The 26,490-nt window shown below is 35.6% G+C and overlaps 1 protein-coding gene across 2 annotated transcripts; it reads right to left on the bottom strand.

The window, feature by feature from the left end:
- Positions 1-1,280: 1,280 nt before the first annotated feature.
- PLIN2 (perilipin 2) lies at positions 1,281-26,490 on the bottom strand. 2 transcript variants are annotated; one of them, XM_003762157.4, is made up of 9 exons: positions 26,351-26,490; positions 23,483-23,534; positions 22,906-23,101; positions 21,156-21,238; positions 17,862-18,147; positions 17,022-17,203; positions 15,364-15,498; positions 14,645-14,935; positions 1,281-2,642 (listed from the first exon to the last, which is right to left on the bottom strand). In XM_003762157.4, exons 2-9 carry the CDS (start codon positions 23,510-23,512, stop codon positions 2,508-2,510), a joined length of 1,338 nt encoding a protein of 445 aa, XP_003762205.1. In that variant the 5' UTR covers positions 23,513-23,534; positions 26,351-26,490; the 3' UTR covers positions 1,281-2,507. The 2 variants fall into 2 exon arrangements, with proteins under 2 accessions (XP_003762205.1, XP_012398835.1); XM_012543381.3 differs by lacking the exon at positions 1,281-2,642 and having other exon boundaries at positions 13,973-14,935.

Below are 26,490 nucleotides of genomic sequence, written 5' to 3'. Positions count from 1 at the left end.
CAACTTGGGAAGAATGAAGTGATTTGATCATAGATTAAATCAAATGGCATTGTGCTGGGATTAGAGAAAGAATCAGATGTACATCTAGATTTATTTATAATGACCCAGAAAATTCCACCATGAGTATTCCAGCAGCACATCAGTCTAATGCTTCCCTCCCTTTGAGAGTGGGAAGAATTGAGTTCCCTCTCCACTTTTGACCAGAAGACAACTTTATGAATTTTAAAATTATAAATCAAAACAGTCATTGGGTATCAGTAGCAATATCCCAGAACAGCATAGGACATAATATTCATTAAGAATTGACTTACCAAAGACAACAAAATTCAACAACAGCATCAACTCTTGAAGCCCCAGAGTTATACAAAAGGAGAACTTTTTGAAGTATCCCAGGGAAAATTATCTTGATGTAAAAAGCAAACATCAATCAAAACTCATGAAAATATGTAATTGTGGAAGTGTCCTAGATTGGAGAGGTGGTGTTCTTCTTTGTAGCAATTTTGTAGCAATGTTGTCTCAGGAACATCCTTTTCTAAAGCTAATAAATTCTAGCCAAGTAATTGATAATCAGCGGGGATGACAACAGATGCAGGTTTCTGAACAACAGTCCTAGAAGATCATAAATTTTTACCGTTGAAGAAAAAGAAGTCAGCTTTGTAGGGATTCAACCTGTTCATCCAGTTTGAGGTGGTAAAATGAACCTAGAGGGAGTGCTACATATTTATCTGCATTTATTTGTGGTATCCTCCATTAGCATATAAGCTCTTTAGGAGTAGGGATTGTTTGATTCTTTGTGGTTACATCTTCATTGTCTTGAAAGTAGTAGTCTCTTTTTAAAAAAATAAGTATTTATTGTTTTTTTATATCATCATAGATATCCCCATTTTCTGTCCCCACCTCTCCCAGAGACCCTTTCTATATAATGAATAGTATTATTTTAAAGAGGAAAAAAATTAACACAACTGACAACTTGGACTCTTTTTAAAAGAGTCCAAGAACATGTGTTATATGTAATACGCATGGACTTCCGAGTTTCACAAAGTGCTGAAGAGGTGGGAAGGGGGGTGGAATTTTCATATCCATTTAAATCTTATTTGATCTTTATAACTGTTACATTCACTTCTGATGGGGGTAGGGAGGAGATACTTGTTCTATGTACAATATCAATGTAGAATAAGGCAATCCTGGGTATCCAATTTGTCTTTCTGAATTCACTCCTTTAACTTTAAAGATAAGAGCTATTCAAATAGCATTATTCATAATGAATAAAAGACAAATTATCAAATGGCAGTAGTCAAACTTTATTTCAAGCATTTCAAAGATGAAATTATAAAGCTAAATTAATAACCTTCATAATCAGAATTTCTTACACATACATTTTTTTTTAAAGAAAAAAAAATCAGACTTCCAGTATTTTTGAGAACAAAATAAACAATTCAATTCAGGGCTGAAGAGCCAGCAGAGGACATAGAGAAAAGGAGATTAAAGATGTAGAAGGAATAAGAGTGTTTAAAAAGTAAAAGGAAGAGATAGAATCCAAAAGAAGAAAGGTGATCAGTAGGGGCAAATGCCCCAAAGACTCAAAAAAAAAAAAAAAAAAAAAAAAGACCTTGAGATTTAAGAACTTTGAACAACACAATGATCAAATATGATTCCAAATGACTGCTGATGAAAGATGCTAATCACCTCCTAATAAGAGCAGTGATGAAACAGAAGGAGACATTCTTTGACATGACAAGTAGGAGAATTTGGTTTTGCTTGACTATGCTTATTTGTTATGAGAGTACTCTTTTCTATTTATTTCTTCACCCTCCTCACCCAGTGAGATTTACTATGAGAGAAAAAAAAATGTTGGAAAATTTAAAAGATATATAATGTTGATACAATAAAGTAAAAGATCATGGGATCAAGTTGGAATCCTTTCAAATAGGGATTGTTTCTTTCACTGTATTTGTGCCCACAGCATGTAGCAGTGCCTGGTCCACAGTAAAAGAAGACTGATTTTTATCTTTTGGGAGGAGTTCCATTAGGCAAGTTAAATGGAGTTAATGAGGGAAGTGATGAGAGAGTTGTTCAACTTTTCAAGAAATCTAAGGGACAAAAAAGCTGAACTGTAGCTAGCTAAGATGGGAAGATCAACAAAATCAAAGAAGTAATGAGAAGGAAGGGGATGATATATCTAGAGAGAGCCTAATTCTTAGAATAAGATTACAGAAATGAGTGAGATTGGGAACAGAGGAATGGAGTTTTGAAGAGTGGAGGGCTGGAGGAACATGGGTCAAACAGTCTTTCTCAGAGTATTTGCTATAAGCATGGAGAACAGGAGTGAGGCAGGGGACTTGAATAAAGAAGAAAGAGTTTGTAACAATTACTCTAGGGTATGAAATAAGGAATCAATAAGATTAAAGTAAAATTTACTATCACTCCTAAAAACTATATAAATATTTGGAGAAATCTAGATTTAACAAGGTAAAATGGTATATTCAAGAAGATCAATTTGTCACTCCTTATTCATTATTCTGACTTGAGTTAACAGATCCATTACACTGTGAATAATCAGCTTCATCTTCCTCATCCAAAGCTAAAATGTCTGGAATTTCATAAGTCTCAGAAGATAAGTCAGTGATGGTAAAATCTGGCACCTGAAAGAGAAGAAACAAATATTAAAAGTAATGACAAACAAAAAACTGTAGAGAATGAAAACCTGTCTTACAAAGACAATCTATCTTTGAAACTTTCCAAATAAGAATACTTTCAAAAATTAAAAAATGTAATTTATTACACAAATATAGATTTTTATGTACCAGATTTTCTTAAAGTATAAAGCATTCCTATTGCAAATCTATAGTTATAGGATAAAAGGGAGGTAGTAGTTAGGTAGTTCAATGTAGAGTACTAGGCTCAAGTCAGAAAGACTCATTTTACTGAGTTTAAATCCGGCCTCAGATACTTATTAGCTGTTTATGTCGAGATAATTGGGTGCCAGATGCTTGGTCTGGAGTCAAGAACACCTGAGTTCAAATCCAGCCTCAGATATTTACTAAATGTGTGACCCTGGGGAAGGTCACTTAACCCTGTTTGCCTCATCTGTAAAATGAGCTGCAGAAGGAAATGACAAATCATTCCACTATCTTTGCCAAGAAAATACCAAAGTCACAAAGAATTGGACACAACTGAAATAACTGAACAAGAACAAGGATAAAAGTATCAGAGATGTAGAGCTGATTAAGACTGAAACTGAGTCCCTAATTGACTTGCCCAAAGTCAAAGTAATAATAATGGTTGCTAAGAGCTCTATGATTTTATCTTATTTGATTTTCACAACAACCCTGGGAGGAAGGTGCAATTATTATCCCCATTTTGCATTTGAAGATACTGAGAGAAACTAGAGCTTGTGACTTGCCTAAGAGCACAAAGCTAATAATGGAAGATCGATAATTTGAACTTAGTACTCATGACTTTTAGCACTGAGTATTAACTTGTTTATACCTTAAGGTAATAATGTAATAAAGTAAAGTAATAATCCCTAGGCAAACTTCCAGCAATTGCAGTCCTCTGAAACATATCCACAAGCAAACAGAAGATAGAAAAGGCCTTTAGTATTTTTTTAATCTGTCGTAAAGCTTATGAATGTTGTTCTATAGGAAAAACTCTTGGATAATCAAAACCTTACTTCTCCTTCAGACACAATTCTAATAATCTTGGTAATGTTTTCCCCATCCCCTAGCCAATTAGAAGAAGCTAATTCTAGGAATAATAGTAAGTGTACCTACCAGCACACTAATAGCACCAAGAAGTTATACATTAAAGAAGGCAACAAACCATTACATCTTACACAGTGGAAATGTAATAAATGGTTACTGGATTAATTATTTGAAAGCAATCTGGAAGAAGTTTAATTTGCTGACTCGGGGGCTCAGTCTAGCAGGTTGATCTCACAACTCTATTTTTTTCTCTTGATCATTTATTTAAAAGTGTCTGTTTGCTAGGCAGGCAAAATCCTATAGGGATAGAGAGTCTTTGCCTATGATTCTCAACATGGAATGCTCCAAAAGGCTCAAAGCCCTTCATGAAAGGCCCACTTCTTGGAGAAGCTGACCCTCTCTATAATCTCCAAGAACACCTGAAATAGTTTCAAAAGTCACCATTTTTGTACATAGGAAAACAGGTAGGTATTTAATGCACTAGATCAGTTGTGATTTGACCCAACTATTCTGGAAAATAATTATGCTAGAAAAGATTCAAAAAGTTCAATACCTCAGACCCAGTGATCTGACTGTGGGATTTATGCACTGCAGCGGCTAATGATAAGAAAAGACCTATAAAAATATTAAGAAATGTATGATTTGTTACAATACCACCACCACCCCACCAAAAAAAATAAACAAAATTCTATGACTAATGATTGGAGAACAGCCAGTCAAACTGTGTTATATGGATATGACAGAATATTATTAGAACACAAAATAGACCTTGAGGAATTCAAAGGAATATGGCAAGAGTTCATGAAATGAGACACACTGAACAAAAGACAGTCAAAAGTACAATGTGAACGCTACAACCTTAAAAAATAAGACAACTTTCAACAGTAACAAATCTCAAATCAAAAACTACAGGAAACATTGTTACTACCTTTAAAATATGCAATTTTTCTTTTAAGAAATGGAAAATTGTTAAAGATGAAAGTTGCATGTACATATCAAAATCACTCAGATATTTAATTTAACTATTTTCAATGACTTTTGCATTGTGAAGGATTCAGCTGGGAACAAGATGGGAATTGTCATGTGTTGAAACACAATTTTCCACAAAATTTTCAAAAAAAAAGTTAATTTCTCAGAAGAACCACTCAAATCAGATCAGCTTCCCGATATCCAGTCCTTGTAGACAATTAAGATCAAACAATGGCATCTAATTTATAGTTAAAGTCCCCAAAGGTCTCCAACAAAGCTTATTTGAGTATAAAGAAAAAAGTGGATGAGAAATTATACCCTGAAAGGAATCTATAATAGAAGCCCTTGTCTAGTCTGTCTTCAAAATAAACTTCCCTCCTTTATTTGCAGAGGTGTGGGACCCATATATGTTAGATGTTGAATACATTGTCAGACTCAATAGAAGTGTTGGTTAGTTTGTCTCATCGGCTTTTTTTCCTCCTTACCTCCCCCCCCCCTCATTCTGGATCAATAGATAGGGAAGGGGGTTAGCTGAGGCAAATGGGGTTAAGTGACTTGCCCAGGATCAAACATCTAGGAAGTGTTAAGTGACTAAGATCAGATGAACTCAGGTCTTCCTGACTTCAGGGCTGGTGCTCGATCCACTGTGCCACCTAGATGCCCCAGGAGAGATATATTTAAAACTGATATCAAAACAAAAGATTTAAGTGAAAATTGGGTTTAGAGAAATTAAAATTAAAACGAACTAACTTCGATCTCTCTATAAGAATCCTAAGAGGAAAATGCAATAAGTGATTATTATTTAAATGATTAGAATTGTGTAGCATAAGAATATTGTAGTATATGGTTTGAAACCCTGTCTTTAACATTTATTCCGTGTGCAGCTATGTAGTAAGTCAATGAAAGCAGTTTGGCCCTTTGTAAAATGGAAGCAGTAAAAGCCATAGAGCTTATCTCTTAGATACCAAATGATGTTATGTTCATAAAGTGCTTTACAAATCTTAAAATACTATGAAAATTTCAGCTACTGATACTAATTTAATAGCATCATCAATGAAATAATCAAACATGATTCCAGAGGAGTGCTATCCATATCCTAGCACAGAGGTCACTAATTCAAGATGCAGAATAAAACATGGTTTTGGACATAGCCAGTGTAGAAATTTGTTTTGCTTGAGTATGCATAGTTGTCACAAGGGTTTTGTCTTTCTTTTCTTTTTTTTTTTTTAATAGAGGGGAATGGTAGGATGAGAAAATCAATTTCTGATTATCAAAAATAATTAATATTCTTGAAGAAAGAGCTTACTTAATTCTTAAGAAGATTCTGATTCTTTCATATGCCCCAATTTCCTCTCAAATTCTGAAAGCAATAACATTAACTTTGGGTAGGGGAATCCTAAGTAGATCTTTAGGAAAGAGACTACTATTCTCCTTTCAAGTTATCCCACTTTTAACTGGAAGAATCAAAATTTTTTTGATAGCCCTATAGAGTATGAAAAGTGCTCTACATCTCAAAAAACTCACCATTATATTGCATTATTAAATTGACAAAAAAAAACTTTCCTGACAATAAAAAATAGTAATAATAGCCAACATTTATAGAATGTTTTAAGATTTGTGAAGCACTTTATACACTTTAATTTGATCCTCACAAGTGCTCTGTAAAGAAAGTCCTATATTACCCCCACTTTCCAGAATAAAAGAGGAGACTGAGAGTGAGGTTAAAAAGTGACTTGCGAATGCTCTGAGATGATCAAGCCATAAAAGACTGCTATTCTCAGCAATAATGAGGTTGTACATGATTCTCTGAAAGATTTATGATGAATAATCCTATCCATACCCAGAGAAGGAACTAATTGGGTCTAAATACAAATTGAAGCATTATCTCTCTCTTTCTGTGTCTCTCCTCTACTCTCTCTACTGTATGTGTCTCTCCTTTTCTTGAGGTATTTTTTTTTTACTTTTGTTTTTAAGGATGGGAGATTTGTTTTCTTTCATAACATGACTATTATGGAAATTTTTTGCATAATTTCATATGTGATTTCTTAATGGGAGCTGAAGATGGAGATAAGAGAAAGAATCTGGAACTCAAAAGTTTTAAAAACAAGTGTAAAAAATTATTTTTAATGTAACTGGGGGAAAATATTAAATTAAAAAAAAAAAGTAATACCACACAACTAAATGAAGCAAGATAGAAACCAAAGTATATAACAATTTTGTGATTTAAGTAATACAAATTTTAGAATTCTCATTATAAAAAAAATGAGGAAACAGATTCAGAGGTAAAGTGACTATCATTACCTCAAGGTTTTAGAGCTAAGAAATATTAAAGGCAGGATTCAAGACCAAGGCTTCTGTCTCCAGGTCCATTGTTCTTCCCATTATGCCAAGATTTTTCTAAACAAAACAATGGGCTACTCTCATGGTATTGTGCCTCCACTCTCTATTTTCCGTAAGTTCCCATTTTGTTCTCCTGTAACTACATTTCTACCTCATCCTCAGAATCAAATTGTCCTGTTATCTTCAGGAACCAAAATTCCCTTTCCCACTAGAATTTTTTTTTATGCCATCTCAGGAAACAATCATTTTCCCAGTACTGAGTCCCCTATACCTGTTGCCAGCTCTTTCTAAAGCCAGTCACTTGCCTGGACCTCTTTGCAAGTGGATCAATCCTCCATTCTTCACCTGTCTCTGTGTAAACAACCCTAAATTGTTAACACGGCATAATAGCCAGAAAGTCAGGCTTCAAGCCAAAAAGACCTAGGTTCAAGTCTCACCTTTGATATATGATGATGATGTAAACCTGGGCAAGTCAACTCTCAGTGTTGTTAGCAACTCTATATTACAAAGAAAGTACCTATTGGTAGTGGGTACTTCCTCATCTGGGAGTTCCCTATATTGATGAAATTTTAGATTTAGTCCCTATCCCTTATTCCACAGAGGTTAACTTAAAAGTACATAGACTCAGTAAGAGCTTGGGCATCACTGAAAGAACACTGCATTTGGAACCAATTGTTTTCAATTCCTAGTTACTTAACAACCTATCTGATTTTGGATCAAGTCACTTAGATCTCTCAGTTTCCTCATCTGTAAAATGCTCAACTATACGACCTTTTGGTTCTAATTCGTTTGATCCTTTTATCCTATGACTGATACTGTCGATATTTCCTCAGATAAGTCCTAATTTTAATCTCTTTGGGCCAATTGACTGAGATGTTTAAGCTACTTCCTAGAGAGATTGGGGTTATCTATGTCCACAAATACCAACAAAGTAGAGGTGCCTATCATCAGAGGCAGCAAGGTACTGAAGACCTGAATTCAAATGCAGTTTCAGACATTTTCTAGCTTTGTGACCCTGGTCCAAGTCATTCAATCTGTCTCTTGGTTTTTTCTATTGTAAAATGGGATAATAATACCATCTGTGGATCAAATGAGGTGGTTGTAAGTGCTTAGCACTGAAATAGTGTTTAATAAATGCTTATTTCTTTTCCTTCCCTCTTTATAGTTGACTCCTCTTCCCCCACCACCCCAGAAACCCAAAACATTAAAAGTGGTCTTCCCTGAAATATCCAGAATAAAAGGAGAAAGGAACTATCTACTTGGGTTTAAATAACTACCCTCCCTAAACTCATCACATACTCTCCTCTCAGTTAAATTATATTTACTTAATTGTACAAGTTGTGTCCCACTGAATAAAATGGAATTTCCTTGAAAGCAAGGGCAGCTTTTTCATTTTGTCTTTCTATGTTTTAGTACTGAGCACAAATTCTTTATATACAATAGGGCCTAAATGCTTATACATGCCTTGTTAGTCCATGCGATGTAAATATAGGCAGTCTTGGTCTTAGCCAGTTAGCAAAGATCTGAGGAAGAATTAATTTCTGGACTCATATCTGAGACAAAGCTAATCTAAAACCTAACTTCATCTCTTCACAATAAGATAGCATCCAGAGGATTATTTTACAAAAGCTGTTAAGTGAATACTGTGAATTTTTGGCATCTCCAGGTCTCCTCTTTCTTCACTCTGGAAAGTAAGTACTATTAGTCTTCCTGACTCTATGCCTGCCACTTTATCCACTGTGCCACCTAATGACCTTGAAAATAGAGATGATTTAATGGTTGTGGGTTTGTTGTTGTTGTTGTTTAGGGGAAGGAGGGGAAGCTAAGTGGTATAGAAGTTGTGGAATCAAATTCAACTTCAGAAACTTATTACCTGTGTGCCTTTGGCCATGTCTCAACTTTTCTCAGCCCCATTTATCCTCATAAAATTGGGATAATCATAGCATCTAACTATTCCCAAGACTGTTGTAAAAAAAGAAAAGAATATTTGCAAAGCAATTTTCAAACTTTAAAAGCTCTATTTGAATGCTAGCTATTATCATAGAATTCTAAGAATTTAAATGTTTTGCCCAGAGTCACATAGGAAGGTATGTGTCAGAGGCAACACTTGAATCCCAATCTTCAAGGTTTCCAGGCTATTTCCATATCTCAGGCAGCCAGGTAGCAAAGTGGACAGAGAATTGTGATGGAAGAAAACCCAAGTCCAATTTAAGCCTCAGCTCCTATCTATGTGACACGAGGCAACCAATAATCTCTCTGCCTCCAATTCTTTATCCATAAAGTGGAAACAATAGCACTTGTCTTCCAGAGTTGTGAGAATCAAATGGGAATATGAATTCCCATTTATTATGGAAGTGCTTTAAGAACATTAAAGCACTATATAAATACTATTTCACTTTGGATATCATCCCCAGAGAAGATGAGGTATTTTCTTGTGGCAACATAGCTACTGAGGGTCAGAAATAGGATTCAAAGTCTCCTCCAATCCCAGGACCATTAAGGGTTCAAAGTGAAGAAAAGGGAAACACTACATAAAAGGAAATTTCACTCCTGGGAGGAGACAGGAAACAAAGTGAGAGCTAGGTAACTTTAATTGTTCAGTGTTATTTAAGGCATGGAAGAGTGTTTGTTAAGAAATTGTTTTCATTGACCTTTGTCATGGTAGAAAAGGTAAAAAGCTAAAAATTGTATTCAATATTATTCATCTGAACTGCTGATCATTATCACTGATGCCTCATTACCTTGATTAGTGCACATATGTACCATTAAGTTGTTTTGTGAAAGCCATCATAATTTTTTACATCACTATGCTTAGTGTTTATGCACCATGGTCATTTGCTCACAATTTAAAGATAAGAATACCAGTCACCAGTCCCAGCCCCTCTTCTTTGTAATTTTTATTCAAGTAATTTGGCACAATTATTGTGTATGTATTTATGTGACGGAGAAGAGAGGCCTCTTCCTTTATACTATGATTTGGCCTTACAATTAGACTAGGAAAAACTAGAAGATAGAGTTTACAAGAATTAAGTAAAATTAAAATCATTCACCAAACTAAAGATTTAATTTTTAAAAGATTAACTTCAATTCTATCCGAAAGTTGCATTCATTCAGATATTCAGAGGTACATTCTTTAAGTTAACATTCTGGCAGGCCATAAAGATGAGTTTTTAGGATAAGGAAATCCAGTTACCATATTGGGTTTCCTTTGTGAATAAAATATTTAAAATACAAGATATACAGAAGCTTTAATAGCTTAAGACTTCACTGAGACTTTTGGGATATTATTTTTTTTTTTCCAGGAATCATAAGACACAAAATTTTGGGATCTCCATCAGACTTCAAAATAGGAAGTTAGACAGTGCACTGGATAGAGCACCAGCTCTAGAGTCAGGAAGGCTGCTTTCATTAGCCTAAACTTTTTTTTTTTTTTTTTTCCCCGAGGCAATTGGGGTTAAATGATTTGCCCAGGTTCACACAGCCAGGAAGTGTTAAGTGTCTGAGGCCACATTTGAACTCAGGTTCTTCTGACTTCAGGGCTGAGGCTGTATCCACTTCACCACTAGCTGCCCCAAGCCCAGACTTTCTGAATTCAAATCTACCTCAGACACTTAACTGTGTGACCAAGTTACCTAACCCTATTTACCTCAGTTCCTCATCTGTAAAAATTAACTGAGGAAGGAAATAGCAAAATACTCCAATATCTTTATCAAGAAAATCCCAAATAAAAAGTCAGACACAAATGAAATGAAATGATAAAACAAATCATACTTCAAGTGATTTTTTTTTTCATTTAAACAGAAGTACTGGTTCATCTTTTAAGCTCACCTGGCTCAACCAGGGATAAAGAAATCCGTTAACTTTATTAAAAATTGATGACACTGATTACCTGGTAATCTGATTTACTCTAACCCATATGAAGTACGTATTTGCATTATAGATACTCCTCTTTATTGGGGAATTTGAACAATTTACTGTGATGTTAACTTTAACAAATTGTCTCCTAGAAAGTAGATATTTGAATCTAATCATACATTCACCTAAACTTTCCAGGTTCTTTTAAGTTAGAAAATGCCCAAACTTTATCTCTTGACACTTGTATATAGATAGATTTTTTTTTAAATCCTTCACTGATTTATGAAAAGAACTGCAGGTAATTAAGAAAACTTGGATTCTCAATGACTATATATTCTGGGGACAAGTAAACAGAAAAACTTCATTGCTGGTTCTCTTTCCCTTGTTCAAAGCCAGATTAGTCTTCTGCTTATATAAAACAAGTTCTGCAGTTACAAGAAAAAATTAAACTAAAATCATTTGAACAGCAAAGTCATGAAAAACCACGAAGGTTTAATGTATAGTAGGCAAATGTTTGAGTTAAGATAATATATGCTACTTTTCTCATTTTCTACCCACTCACTCTCAGCTCCAGGCTTTATAGGTACAGCAGAAATCCAATCCTGCTTCCACATGCCAAATTCTTCACATATGTATGTTATAATACACATAATATATATATTATTTATATGTGTGTGTGTGTGTGTGTGTGTGTGTGTGTGTGTGTGTGTAATACACCTGAGCAGACATCGGCAGTTCATTCAACCATTCCTCATGACAATCTTTAGTGCTCTACCATTCTGAATATGTTCTAACTCAGAGGCTAACTTGGGGTCAAATGAACTTGAAAGAGAAAAAAGATCACATCTTTATTATATTTATTTTATTGATTGTAGCCTTATGAAGTTTATTTTATATTTATAAAACATTCTAACAAGGCATCTATAAGCTGCAGAATGCCAAAGCATCCAAGATAGAAAAAAGGTTAAGAACTCTTTCTCCAATGTCTTGGTCTCTTATTTGCTAGACTAATTCGAGATGAAAACTTCTCGCTACTAAGGAATAAAAATCAACTGTTTACAACTAGACCTGTGGGTTTTCTTTAAAAGAGGAAGACTTAAAAGGTCTTTCCAACTTCTACCAGTTGTTAGTGCCACTTTCAACATTACATGGTACATTATTTTGCTCTTCACATCTATCTCCCTGTAGAATGTAAACTGCTTAATGTTGGCACATCAATTCATGTTCTATTTTGCTCCTAAAAGTCTGACTTGGAATTTTAGTTTTTTATGCTAGCTAAAATATACTTGTTTATAACAAATTTGTGAGAGATACACTATTAGCCCCATCTTACAAGGGACAAAGAGGGTCAAAGAAGTCATTTGCCCAGTATCACTCAGATGTTCCTGACTCGGTCAGTACTGACAAGCCAAAGGTATTGTGCAGTAATGTCAAATTAAAATTCATTAAACTGTACATAAAGGATTCCTGAGAGTTACACATTGACTTAGAAAACCACATATCAACATTGCCTATGTTCAAATGTATTTTTGTTTCTTTTAATGTTTCACAAATACAGACTTAGGCTGCAATCTGGGCCTCATGATCAAAAGATCTATTATAGCAAATACAATATTAGACTTGGGAATCAGTAATAACTAGATTCAAATCCACTTTTCATTTATCAGCTGTATGTGAGCTCCTGAAGTAGTATCTTCACCTGGGTGGGATACAGTTGATGACCTCAAAATTTAACATTCCCTTCAGCTCTAAATCCATAATCAGCTCTGACCTCATAATTATCCACTAGACTGTATGTAGCTCCAGATTAAATATCAGTCTTATAAAATACACAAAACATGTAAATACTAGTCTGTATTTAATATCTAGTCAACATTAAATCCCTATTTAAAATACTGCTAACGATTCAAATGATAGTGGCTATCACATGAACAATTTGTTTTGTTCCAGTTCTGTCACCTGGGGGCTCAACAAATTTAAGTTTCATGTAAAATTCAACTTTCCAATTCAGAAATCTCTATTTTTAAGAAAAGGATGTGTATGAGAGAGTACTATTATATCTACACTTTGAGGTCACTTTGACATTCATTCACCCTGTCTACCTATATAAAATATCATAATGCCTTCCTAATTTTGACATGGCAGGCACCTGAAACAAGAAAACACAAATCTTGGAAGACTACTAGGAACAGAAGACAGACTGCCATTATTCATGAAAATGTTAAATAAGCACTAGTATACCTAAAGATTTTAGCCAACTTTTTAATTTAATTTTCCCAAAAAGTCAATGAGGAAGGTATCGCTGTATTACTCTAGGTCAGAAAACAGGGGCAGAAATTTACCCAAAGTTAATGGCTCATGAGTAGACTCTGAACCTAGATCTGATCCCACAGCAAAAATTCCTTGCTATTATATCATGCTGCCTTCTCTCCATAGTTAAGAGTTTTCATTAATCATTTTTTAAAAGAACCAAAATGTTTTCCAAGGAAGAAAGTCAATCTATTCACTGTTCATTATTTAATGGCAAGTTAGTTTTAGTCTTCCAGTGAAGATAGTGAATAGGTAATGATGAGTATTATTGAACAGAAATAGGAAATTAAAAATGAGTAAGAAATAATGAAGTAGAGAAGTGCTTAAGGAGACCTTAATTTCCATAAAAATGACTGACCCCTTACCACTCCTACTCCTGAATGAGATTAAGTACTAGAGTACTAATTAATTTCTGGAATTCCTCTCAGTACTAAGTCCCCTTCCTTTCTTTTTAGGATGCTAACTCCCCAATTCCAATGGGAAGTCAGGTTTGACATCTTCTTCCTTAGGTCTGAGTAAGAATGACTCATCAACCACAAAGAGCCCATCTCATAAATGAAAAGGTGAGGAAAAAGAAGTTAAGAAAGGGTCAGTGAGCTCTAGCCACAAACTACATTTGAAATATTTCCAACTTTTCATTTTTAAAAAGCATTTAAATAAGTTTTTAATATGTAGCTATTTTTCCTATAATTTAACCAGCCAACTTCATGCTTTAACAGGTATGTGGCACAAGAACAAATCTGATAAACTTGATAGAAGGCTAGACACAAAATACCTAGAACAAACAGGATGAATCTGAAGATAGATGCTAGTAAGAAACTTTTTATTAATTTTCAATATTATTGATAGAACAAAAAAATTTTAGGTCAAAATAAATTGTCAAAGTTCTCACATAAATGGAAGAGGAGAAAGAAAGAATTAAGAAACCCCAACCTAAAAAGGGCCCCAACAAGTTTACTAGTTATGGAAATCACTTTTTATGAAGGTTTATTTAATACAGTTGCTTAGCCAGAATATATTGTAGGGCTACTTCTAGCCCTAGCAAACCCTCAAGTAGTTGCACTGTTCAGGACGTTCTAATCAAACTTTGACATTCAAGTCTCCCTTTTTTGCCTATCAAAGAGAACTTGACAGCCAGCCAGATGAGCAGTGGAAATTCCCTGTGAACTGCCAAAACCATTTAAAATTTAAAATCCATCCTCCCATTCTTCAAGCAAGATTTAAGGCTGAGATTTCTCTAAAACTGAGAAAGGATGCGGCTCATTAGCTCTCCCCTCCCCAATGCAGCATGATACTTTTAACTTAGAAGAGTTATAGTGTCTAGATGGCAGAAGAAAATAATGTCATGTAAAAAGTTAAGCTGTGCTGCGTTCAAGCTGTTTATCCTCGTGGCTGGGTATCTCTCGCCATTGATTCTGGTGCTCAGCAATCCGTGATTCAGCTAGCTGAGGATAAAAGGGACCTACCAGCCAGTTGAGAGGAGTGTTGTTAACAAGATAATCCATCACATCATCTAAAGACTCCTTCATTTTCTGCAGCTGCCCTTTGCTGGAACTGAGGAGACCATCTGATACTTCCTTAAAGGAAGTGGCATTTCGAAATACTGTGTAGACTTCACCAGCCATTGCTCCAACATGGTGGGCTTGGTCTTGAATATTCTGGGGTAGTCCCTGGATACTGGACATAAGGGTAAGGCAGGTAGTCTGGAGCTGCTGTGTCAGGTTCTGAGCTATAGCTAGAGTCCGGGATTCAATATGCTAGGGGAGGGGAGAGAGAGAGAGAGGAAGAGAGAAAAAGAAACATAGCTCAAATTAATCTCCCATAGATCACTCTGTTATTTGGAGACATGAAAATGATAATACATATTATAAGGAATATATGATTACATATTATAAAGAAAGCCTGGACTTCCTCTTTAACAAATGAAGACAATAATCCATAGAGGAATGGAAATAAGCAGAAAGTTAGCTGTTGAGCCCATAGAACCATTATCTTGTATGTACAGAAGACCAAAACTAAGAGAGAAAACTCCAAAGTGGCAGCAAAATTACATGAACTTTTAGTATTAAAGTACACAAAATGCCAGAAAAGGCAATAGATAAATTAGGTTATATTTATTATATTATTTACTCAATAATTTTTAAATAAATATGACATCTTTGCTTTAGTCCAAGTTGTCATTTACCTCAGCACAATGGGATTCATCACTGTCATCATGTCCTATACTCTTCTTCAATTCCAGCCAAGAGAGATATAGCTTATCCTGGGCATCCTGTAGTTTTTGATTGGCACTATTAACATTCTTCCTGGCAAACTCGATCTATGTTGCATAGAAATAGAAACAGCCATGTTAGAGTAAAAATAGAACTATCATGAACTCAAGAATCTACAATCTAAAAGGTCAAACATCATGCTTATGAACTTTTAAAATGATTTAAACTAAGGTTAATTAATCCATTTATTTTCAATTTTGATTAGGGCTTTTTTTGGGGGGGGGGGGACGGGAAGAGAGAAATTCCATGTAATCTGAGCATAAATACAGTGGTTTTCTAATTAAGGGATATAAAGAATTTTAGTGTTATAAGAAGCCTTAGAAGTCTAGTCTAACTTACACTAGTGATGCAGTTGAGGACTCTAAGAGAATTTTATAGATAGGGAGGATTAATTTCCATTCCAATTTTATTTCTGCTATGCTTCCTCCTACCTGTATCTTCTGAGGTACTCAAAAGTACTTTACCAATCTAATATATTGGTAAAATAATAATCCATTAAATTTATCTCTATCATTTACATAGATTAAGGAGACACACAAAAATATTAGCATACAAAATACAAATTAAAAAGACATATATTGACATAAACTTGAAAAAGTTACAAGTTTGTCTAGAATAGTTTACAAGTTGTCTAGAATCATGATTAGGATTCATCAATTATTTGTAATATGCCCTATTCTACAGTTTAAAATTAAATTTGATAGAGTGATAACAATTTGATAAATATGTTTTAAGAAGAATACCATTCATTATCAACATATTTAACATTAACTTGGGTAAAAAATGTATTCCAATCCAGTTCATAACTATTTATTCCAATTGGCACAGAACAAGAGCATGTCATCTCTTTAAGCGACAGAAGTACCAATTGTACCAAAAAAAAATCTGATTAGCTAAACTATGTAACACAATGAGCCATTCTCCAATAGTTAAAATGGTCAAAAATAGGAGAAGCTGATATGCATGCAATCATGTTTTTCCATTAAGTGTTCCAACAAGTATTTAAATAGCATCTAAGATGTGCTAGCCTTTCCGAATACAAAAAAAACCCAAAAAACCCACAAAACTCCTAATACCTGCCTTTAAGAAATCTATATAATAAAGGTAATATGGGGAGGGGAAATGTAAAGGATCCCAGGTAGCAGCATTTGAGCTGAAATTTGCAAGAGACAGAGAGTCTAAGAGGAACAGAAGGAGGCAGGTAGGGGACACAATGGACAGATGAGTTGGGGAAGGCAGAGAACCTTTCATGCAGATACTGTGGGATGAATGAGAAGGAACAAACTAACTAAGCTTGGCTGGTCTGCAGCACATAAAAAAGAGGAGTGGACTGAGGCTAGATTGGGGCTAGATTATCAAGTGCTTTTAGCATAAGAAAAACTTTCTATTTGATCCTAGAGAGAACAAAGTTGAAAACAAAGTTACCCATGTTAGTGCTTCCATTCCACTCCTACTCTTACCCCACTCTCCCAACTAATTTTATTCATCACAGTCAGTGAACTTATTAAAGAAAGTTTTGGGGTTTTTTTTTGTGTGTGTGTGTGTGTGTGTGTTTTTGTTTTTGTTTTACCAGATTCACAGTGGAATGCAGTTGAGAAATGGTCTCTTGGCCTTTGTGTTTGGCTTCTTTAACTCTGCTTAAGGCCTGCTGGTAGGCACGTGAGCGGAGTTTGGTGGACAAAGATCCCAAGCGAACATAATAACTTGGTTTCTGAACCACATCAAACCCTTCAACTTTCTTTGCTTCTTTTTCTGAAATTTGAGATGGGGGAGAGGGAAGGAAGAAGAATCTGAATTAGTTTCACTATCAGTTTACAGGAACTGTGTATAATTAAGATCACAGGACTGAGATGTCACTGTGCCCTCATTTTAGATCCAGAAGTTAAATGACCATCACACTCACTAAACACAGGCCTGGAAACTGATCCTAAGTCTTCTAACTTTATAATGCCAACAAAAATGATACTTAGCATTTATAAAGCACCTATTATGTACCAGGCACTATGTGCTAAGCACTTTACAAATATTGTTTTATTTGCTCTTCACAACAATCCATTTAAGATAGATGTTATTATTATCCTCATTTATAGTTGGGGAAACGGTGGCAAAACTTACTGCCCAAGGTCACATTGTGCCCAAGAATAGTAAGAGATTTGCTCAAGCTAGTATCTGATATCAAATTTAAAACCTGACTCCAGGCCCAGTGCTCTGTCTAGTTGCCTCACTACACTAATAGTTTAGTTAGACTACTTTTTAATTCATAGAAATCACAGTTTACTCCTATTTTACTCCTCCTACTCCCCCCCCCCCCCAACAATTCAACTCTATTCATAAAATTTGGAGTTTTAAAATTATCCAAAACTTCTAAAAGAAGCTTCTCTAAAGTAGTACCAACAAAAGCTGACCTTACCTAGTTCCTCTTCAGTGAGTGGAAGATACTGATCCACAAGGAACTCTGACTTGCTAAGCGCATTTTCAACTCCATTGCTCACCATCTGTACCATGCGACTTCCCAAAACAGTGTTGATGCTTCCATTCACCACAGACTTGGTCATTTCCACACTGTCATTAACTGCTCCTTTTGTCCTGCCCACAACCCCATTAATAGTGTTAGTCACAGAATCCTTGGCACTGGTCACAGTCGTTGTCACAGCATCCTTTGCACCAAATACCGCACCCTTGGCATTGGCAACAATCTACAAGAGAAGAGGATTTGACTTCAAGTTCAAGTTCAATATACTTTTCCTAAGTATGAGAAGGGACATTAAACTAGGGCTGGCACACTGGAGGTCATGATGGGTAAGGCATGAGAGGAGACTTCTAAGCAGCCAAATTTTAAAGTTAGATTTAATTTGTTACTTTCCCTGTGGGTGACAAACCTACATTCAGAACTATAAAAGAAACTAATAGCTTTTTACCAGGTTTCTTCATCTGGAACCCTTGACCTTGAAAAAATTTATTATTTTGATGTTTTACATGACTTTATATGTATAACAGATATTCTATGTCTTATTTTCTTTTTTTTTTATTTTCTTTTTTATTTTTTTTATTTAATAGCCTTTTATTTACAGGATATATGCATGGGTAACTTTACAGCATTAACAATTGCCAAACCTCTTGTTCCAATTTTTCACCTCTTACCCCCACCCCCTCCACCCCCTCTCCTAGATGGCAGGATGACCAGTAGATGTTAAATATATTAAAATATAAATTAGATACACAATAAGTATACATGTATGTCTTATTTTCTCATCTGAGGCTAGACAGCCACAATTTGGAGTCATCTGTAGACTCCAGACTCCTTGAGATAACTAAAGTTAAGTCTTAGATGAGATTGAGGCAAAAAGTAGAGAAAAGAAAAAGTCAAGAGAGAATGTTGGAAACCCATATTTGTGAGTTTAGAAGTGCAACACCAGCAAAGTAGACAAAAGGAAAGAACTTAAGAATATGATGAGAAGAGAAAGGATGAAAGAGTGGTTCTAAATATCTTACTATCAAGATCAAGGAAGATGAAAGAGGAATAAAACACATTTTATTTAATGCAAGTGATTTTGTAAAAAAGCTAGTGGGCTTCCAGAAATTAAATTTCAAAGGGCTGAAGAATATATGGTGGGGAAAAAGCAGAGGCAATGAGCACAGGCCAGCTGGCCCTTAACAGTGTGCTTTTTATATTTCTATCATCCTAGTGAGTTTACTTTTCACAGGCCTGTACTGGCCCTTTCTAATAGTCCAAGAGCCAAGCCCATTAGATCCAAAATTACAAATGAGCTTTTAGTAAGAATTTGAACAATCTGTGCACAGAAAATACAATGTGTACCCTGCACAAATTTTGTGACCTTTTTTCTGCCTGTTCTGAGGTTTCTTATTTACTGCTAAATTCTGGTTTCTAAATTATATAGAGAATGTCAGGGAAGTGACCTTCATATGAGGAAGATATCATTTATTATGCTTCATTTGGCAGGGAAATCAGGAAAAAAAGCCTTCTTTCTGATATCCCATGAAAACTGAGAAATAGATATAATCTGGCTTGATAGGTTTGGGGTTTATTTTTCTTGGGTTTTAGGGTTTGCTTTTTTTGGGGGCCCCTGAAAACCTGTCTCATTTTATTACTAAAAAATACTTGGGATATTTGTGTACCTTAGAAAGGTCACCTGATTATAGGATTTCTTCATAGTGAGCGAGGGATGGGGGAAATCTTTCATGATCATTCTAAAGATTGTTAGAGGAACAATTAATCTAAAAACAAAAAATTCATCTAGTCCTCAAGACCTTTTTATCTATTTTAGGAAACACTAGAAATATATGGATCAAGAGATGCTCAAAATTATTAGGACAATACACTTTTAGACTTCAACAATGACTTGTGTGCTTATAAGGGCTTTTATTTCTGGCTTGTGAGTGGGGAGATAAGGATATAAATATCAAAGACAAGAGAGTACAAAAAGAGGTTCACAAGGGAAGCACTATTGTAATATTAGTAAATTTATGGAGTCATAGACAATCCTTTTCTGTTCTGTTCTTTGTATAAGAAAATGCAAATATTTATACAGTTCAAAATTTTTTAAAAATTAAGATTTGTTAAGAAGCTTATAAAAGATCATAAAATTAAGAATGGGAAGGAAGCTTGGAGTTCATTTTTGTACTGCCACTTCTTTGTTTTAAGAGAAAACATAACTAAACAGTAAAGAAATTTCCTAAGAACTTTGAGCCACATTCTAATCTAATCTAATCTAAGTCCAAATCAAGTCTTCTACATGGCAATAATACACAAATAAATATGTCATATAAAAAAATGGCACCCCTGGAAATACTAGTTTCATAGTGTGTCAGTCATATTTTTGTCAGGGAATAGTCAAAGTAGATGTGGCTTTCCTATTTAATATTTATATTTATCACTTAATACTTACTGTTCTTTGGGGACAAATAGAATGAAAATATTTAAAGCAAGTTTGTCACTGTTCCAGATAAGAGTTCTTGGACATTCAGTTTCACATGTTATTTTTTTCTTTTTAAACAAGGGAACAACTATCTTCTGTCCTTGATTGCAACACTGCTTACTTCTCCTTTTGACAGATCTTATGAATATTTAATATTTTCCCTTTAAATCTATTAACATTTTCTAAAAATACATTATTGTTGAACAAAAACAAAGTTTAAAGTTGCCGCCATTTAAATTGTAACTAACATATTTGAAATTACATAAGCAGTTACATATAAATTTTTTTTTCAGAGGATCCTTAGCCCAGAGTTTAATGTTCCCTCATTTCTTCTGCTGTTGCCAACCATCAGCCACTAAGTAAACAGGAATCATGGTCATCCACTATCTCACTGAATGGACCTCAATAAAGGTCCCAAAATAACTAAGATCCTGAAATTACACTACCACTGCCATTACAATGCTTGACCAAGAATATCAATTTTGTTAACAATATGACCTATGAGGCAGTGGTACCTGGGGCTTGCCCTGTTATGAGAGGGAGCCATGGAACTAACTGTTAGAGCTCTCTAAGAATATACAAGTAATGAGATTTATCCCCATAAGAGTAGGAGTTCAATGTCCATGTCAAGATGTAGAATGAGGAACTAAGTACTGTCCAAGTTGCTCGATGAAGAACTAGTTTCTTTTCTCTTCACCCCAACCACCCTGTAAAGACTTGACTAATAGGATATAGAAAGCACATCCATCTGAACTGACAAAGGTTACCTTATCAGTTGGCTGATTCAAAATGGGCAGTCTTTCTTCAATTCTATCCAATCCTAGACAAGCATAGTTGTTGGCAACTGCAACTAGATGGAAGAGTTAGTAAAGAGACAGTGTTGAGATGCAAGTTCAGATACAAAAAGTGTTGAGACGCAAGGTCAAATACAAAAAGTATTCATTGAACTTTCATCCAACAATTTGCTAAAATCAACTTTTCATAAGCTTCTCCCTCCCTCCCCTTTCCTCCTGACCTACCATTACTGTCCACCCCCACCATCCCTCCCTCCCATCCCAACTCACCACAAACACACAAGTTTATAAGAGAAAAGGGTTCTATTTGTAAGTCAGGAAAGATAGTTTAATTATCAAGAAAGAGAGACTATGCTAAAGTTTAATATTAGGTTTCATTAAATATCCTGCCTTACAGAGTTCAACAATATTACAAATTATTATCCTAAAGTTAAGTCAGTGTTCACTCTAAGTATCTTGCTCAAAGAATTTCAGAAATCAGAGAATTACTTACTCAGGTTTTCTCAAAATCCAGTTTTCCTAAGTCTGTTTATACTAATGTTACACCAGCCTAACATAAATTATTCATTTAAAAAGTAAAATTTTTTTTAAAAAAGCATTTATTAAGTGCTGTGTGTGGTAGGCACAGTGTTAAGTTCCTGAATATAAAAAAATGAAAACAAAACAAACAAAAAACCTGTCCCCAGCCCTCAAAGAGCTTCTATTGTAATGAAGAAGATGTGGTAAATCATATGTATGTGCACATGTATGCACACATACTCACACACACTGCAGATATTTTACAATTTACAATTACAATATTATAACTTATGCATATGCATATACATGTGTAGTAGTATTTACCATTTGCTATTTATTGCTTTTTTGAGACAAATGGAATGAAAATATTTAAAGCAAATTTGTCACTGTTTCAGATAAAATTTCTTAAGAGATTTGGTTTCGTGTGTGTGTGTGTGTGTGTGTGTGTGTAAATATATTAAAATATATGATAGTGAAAATACAGAGTAGATGGAAGATACTATAGAGGGCATGGCTTTAGCAACTGTGGGGTGAAGGGCATAGAATAGGAAAGGCTTTCAGCAACAAGTGTGTTTGAACTGAATCTCAAAGGAAGCCAAAGAATTCTAAAAGTCATGAGGTTGGGAGAGAGAACATTCTAAGCATGGGGGATAACCAGAGCCAAGGCCAGGTGACAGATGCTCCTAACAGTTTTGAGGAATAGCAAACGAGTCAATATGAGTAAATTGTGAGTTCCTGATGGGAAGTAAAATAAGCAACTTTTAAATGTCAGGAAATTCCCAAGAAGAAGAAATTAGTAAAAAAACAACAACAAAAATAAAACCTTCATGTGTATATGTACCACCTCTCTCTCCTCCCCAAGAACCTCACATTTCTCTAACATATGAAGCACTTTCTTCCCAATTCTTCAGTGGAAATAGGTGTTACATAAGTATTAATTTGAAATATATGTAAAACAGTGAGATGTCATCCTGCTAGTATATCAGTCAAGTCTGAATCTAAGTCTCTTGATTATGTCCAAAGCTCTTTCCAGAAGAACATATCGCTTCTAAGTAATGAAGAATTTTATGTGAGGGCTGAGAATAAGAAAAAAATAATCTAACTCAAGAATTATCATTGCCCAAGTTGACTTGTTTAGTACAATTCTTAACCCCTTCCTTCATATCACTGGAATTCATACAGTCTTAAGCACACAAGGACTTACTTTGAGGTTCCAATTTCTGGATGATGGGCAAAGCACTGGTCAATGCCACTGCAGTGATGGTCTTCATTCCCTTCTCTGCTATTTCACACATTGATTTGAGGTATGGGTGATGATCTTTTGTGCTGATGTAAGCAGATGACACCAAATCATAAGTTGAACTCACCAAGGGAAGGTTGGCCACTCTAGTTACCACATTCTGTGCGACCAAAATGGAGGATAAAAAAATGGTTAAGTCTTCCTAGGGAAAAAAAAAGCCTTCAGAGGGAAGAAGAGGAAACATATCTATTGTCTAATATCATAAGGACAAATAAGTAAAGATTTTAGGAACTCTGACCACTATGATGACTAACCACAATTCTAGGGGATTCATGATGAAATATGGTGTCAACTTCCTCACAGACAGCTGGTGGAGAAGGAAGATTAGATTTTTTTTTTTTGAGTCATAGACAATTTGAGAATTTGTTTTGCTTAACTATATATATTTGTAATAGATTTTTGGTTTTCTTGCTTTGTCTTCTGAGCATAGAAGGAAGAGGAGTTGGGAAAATTTGATAATAGAATTTAATTTTAGAAATACCTGTTGTTGATCAACTGCAACAGAAGCCATTTTAGTGTCTTATCTGTGGAACCTGCAAACAAAAAGCATTTGTTTTAAAACACCAGGTCTCTGCTCAAGATCAAGCTCAGAGGCAACCTTCAATCTTTAAATCTTTTACCTATAGCTTGGTTTAAACCAGTTTTCCCAACAGTCCCAATGAAGATTGAATTTTGAGGAACAATATGCAAAATACCTGGAAGGGCCAACATACTCAATCATGAAAGCATAGTCCCTGAAGTCTGAATAAGATAAGTGTTACTGTTAGGGCTGCACTTTTAAAAAAGGACTTTGGTAGTTATTTGAAGAATAGAGTGGACTGAGAAATAAAATTTAGGTAGTGTTAAAGGCACAAATTAAAGTAGGGTTTATGTGAGTTGAGATAGGAATGGTCTAGATTTAGCAATCAACAAGATTTGCCAATTGGTTGAATATGGAATAAGAGCAAGTTATCATTGAATTCTAGAATCCACAGTAAATCTCTCTCAATATAAGGAGGTATGTGTGCCTATATATGTATGTGTACACATACACACACACACACACACATCCTTAAAATTCAAGCTTACCAGGATGGCATGAAATTTAGGTAGGTAGTGTTAATTCAGAAGAGAGACTGACTCATTCTCATAAGACTAATAGCAAATGCATATCAAGTTCTTGGAATAGTTCAACAGGGCTAGAATATATGTTTTCCCATATTAAGATCAGGTTTGTGAAAAATCCGTTTCATTTGTTCAGATGATTCCAGAGATCACCGATCTCACATATCGACTGACAACAGTGGGGAAAATAGCTCAGGAGGGGGGGAAAAAAAAACTTAAGTAGGTGAAGTACACTTGAAGGCATTTATAATAGCTAAATAGTAAAGATTCTAGGATCTATAAATATAGTCCTATCTTCATCAAACTGTAACCATAAGGAATTAAATTCCTTCAAAAAAGTCATAAAATTAGTATTTTTTTTAAATTAACAGATAACAGATAAAACAATTTCTTCTGTTTATTTTCTGAGTTCTTTTCTGGATAGACTTAAGTTTTTCAGCTTTATTTTTATTTAAATACTCCTTGCCTTGTACTCTTAAGTTTATCATTCTCCATTTATATCATTTTTCCCATGTTTAATCATATAAATTAGGAACTGATAACAAAATATTCCATTACACTGATCTATGTTGCTTTTCTCATGGTATGTAATATTTATAATAGTCAAAAACTGAACTAAACAAGTGTTTTTCCTGCAAAGAGTAGATGCTTTCCTGCCATCTGGGGGAGGGGGTGGGGATAAGAGGAGAAAAAATGGAACAAGAGGTTTGGCAATTGTTAATGCTGTAAAGTTACCCATGCATATAACCTGTAAATAAAAGGCTATTAAATTAAAAAAAAAAAAAAAAAAAAAAAGAAAGAGTAGATGCTTATAACGGTTTGTTATATGTCCCAGGTACTCAAAGCACCTCCTCCTTTGCTTCTCTCCCTTGAGGTTCAATTTGTAGAATACACTATCTTCCTTAAGATTTAACTAACCTGACTAGAGAGAGAGGGTAAGAGAAAGGGAGGGGGGGGAAGGTAAGAGAAAGGGAGAGGGGGGGAAGGTAAGAGAAAGGAGGGAGAGAGAAAGAGAAAGGGAGGGGGAAGAGAGAGAGAGAGAAGGTAAGAAAAAGGGGGAAAGAGAGAGAGACAGACAGAGAAAGAAAAACAGAGAGAGAGAGAGAGAGAGAGAGAGAGAGAGGAAGAAAAAAAGAGAGAGCACTCTAGATATGTCTGTCTCTTTTTAATAATTGAGGGGTTGCCCAAATCTCCACTAACCTAAGGCTCCACTAACCTTTTTAACTTATGTCAGTGGGAGAACACGGTAAAGCTTTTGTTCCAACATTCTCTTAGAAGGTGGAATCTCAGCTACAAGGCTTGGGAGCTGTGTAACCCTCAGGGATGAATGAAAAAAATGATTCACTTTACTAAAGCACTTAGCAAAAGCAAAGGTATAAGACAAAAAACAGACATTTAAATTGCAAGGACAGATAAAAGCAACTTTAATGTTCTAACTATGGTCACTGAAACCATAAGACATAAAACATATAGACAGCTCAGGGGAGGAAAAACCAGTTTGGCTCGAGCCCTCTCCCTCCCCCCCCCTTTTAGACCCTAGACTTCGAGGATGGAGCGAGGTCTCCTTTTCCAAAACTTGGCATTTTCTTCTCCATTACAAGAATACTGATGCCCTCCCAAACTCTCTTCTATTAGGCAGTTTGTATTCATATTCCTAACGCTGATCCTGTGCATGTTTATTACATTATATGTGTATGACGTATATAGAGGATTAAAAAAAAGTTTGTATGCATCATTGATATGCATATGTATGCACACAGGATCACTGATATGCATATTTATGCATGCAGGATCCCGAAGAACACTTCTCGTGTGTATTTCACCCTTACACGTGTACTTATAGCACCCTCCCCACACTAGAACGTAGATCCATGACCAGTGGCGCTAGCTTTCTTCTGTATACTTGTGTCCCGGGCCCGGGAATTGCAGGAACTGAGTAACCGGGGGCCGAGAGCCACTTAAGCCTGATTTGCAGAACGGACAAAAGCCGTGCCCACGATCACTCCCGGCTCCCACACCAAGCGAGCCGAGATAAGCAAAGCCGGCTCCAGCACCACAAAAGCGGCCGCAGAGCGGCCTTTCGGGAGCACCCGGAACCTAACCTCCTCCCGTTTCCGAGAAACCCTACCCCTCCCGCCTCCTACCCCCGCTTCCCAATCGGCCACCGCCACCGTCAGGTTGGCAGCCGCGGAACCCCAGCTCCGAAAGGCGCCGCGGGGCCGGGGGCCCCCTCCCCGGCACTCACCTGCGGCTAGGAACGGGCGTCTGGCTGGCTGCTCCCTGCAAAGCGAGAGTCACCGGCGGCGGAATGTCACAGACCACCGAGGCGGTGACGCGCTCCCAAACGTAGGCTAAGCGACCCTCGGGCCGGCTAAATAGGTGTCC

This window comes from Sarcophilus harrisii, chromosome 1 (genome assembly GCF_902635505.1).
Source record: "Sarcophilus harrisii chromosome 1, mSarHar1.11, whole genome shotgun sequence".
In the NCBI taxonomy this organism is placed as follows: domain Eukaryota; kingdom Metazoa; phylum Chordata; class Mammalia; order Dasyuromorphia; family Dasyuridae; genus Sarcophilus; species Sarcophilus harrisii.
Note: the sequence above shows the minus strand (reverse complement) of the source record. Positions and strands in the feature narration are given on the sequence as shown.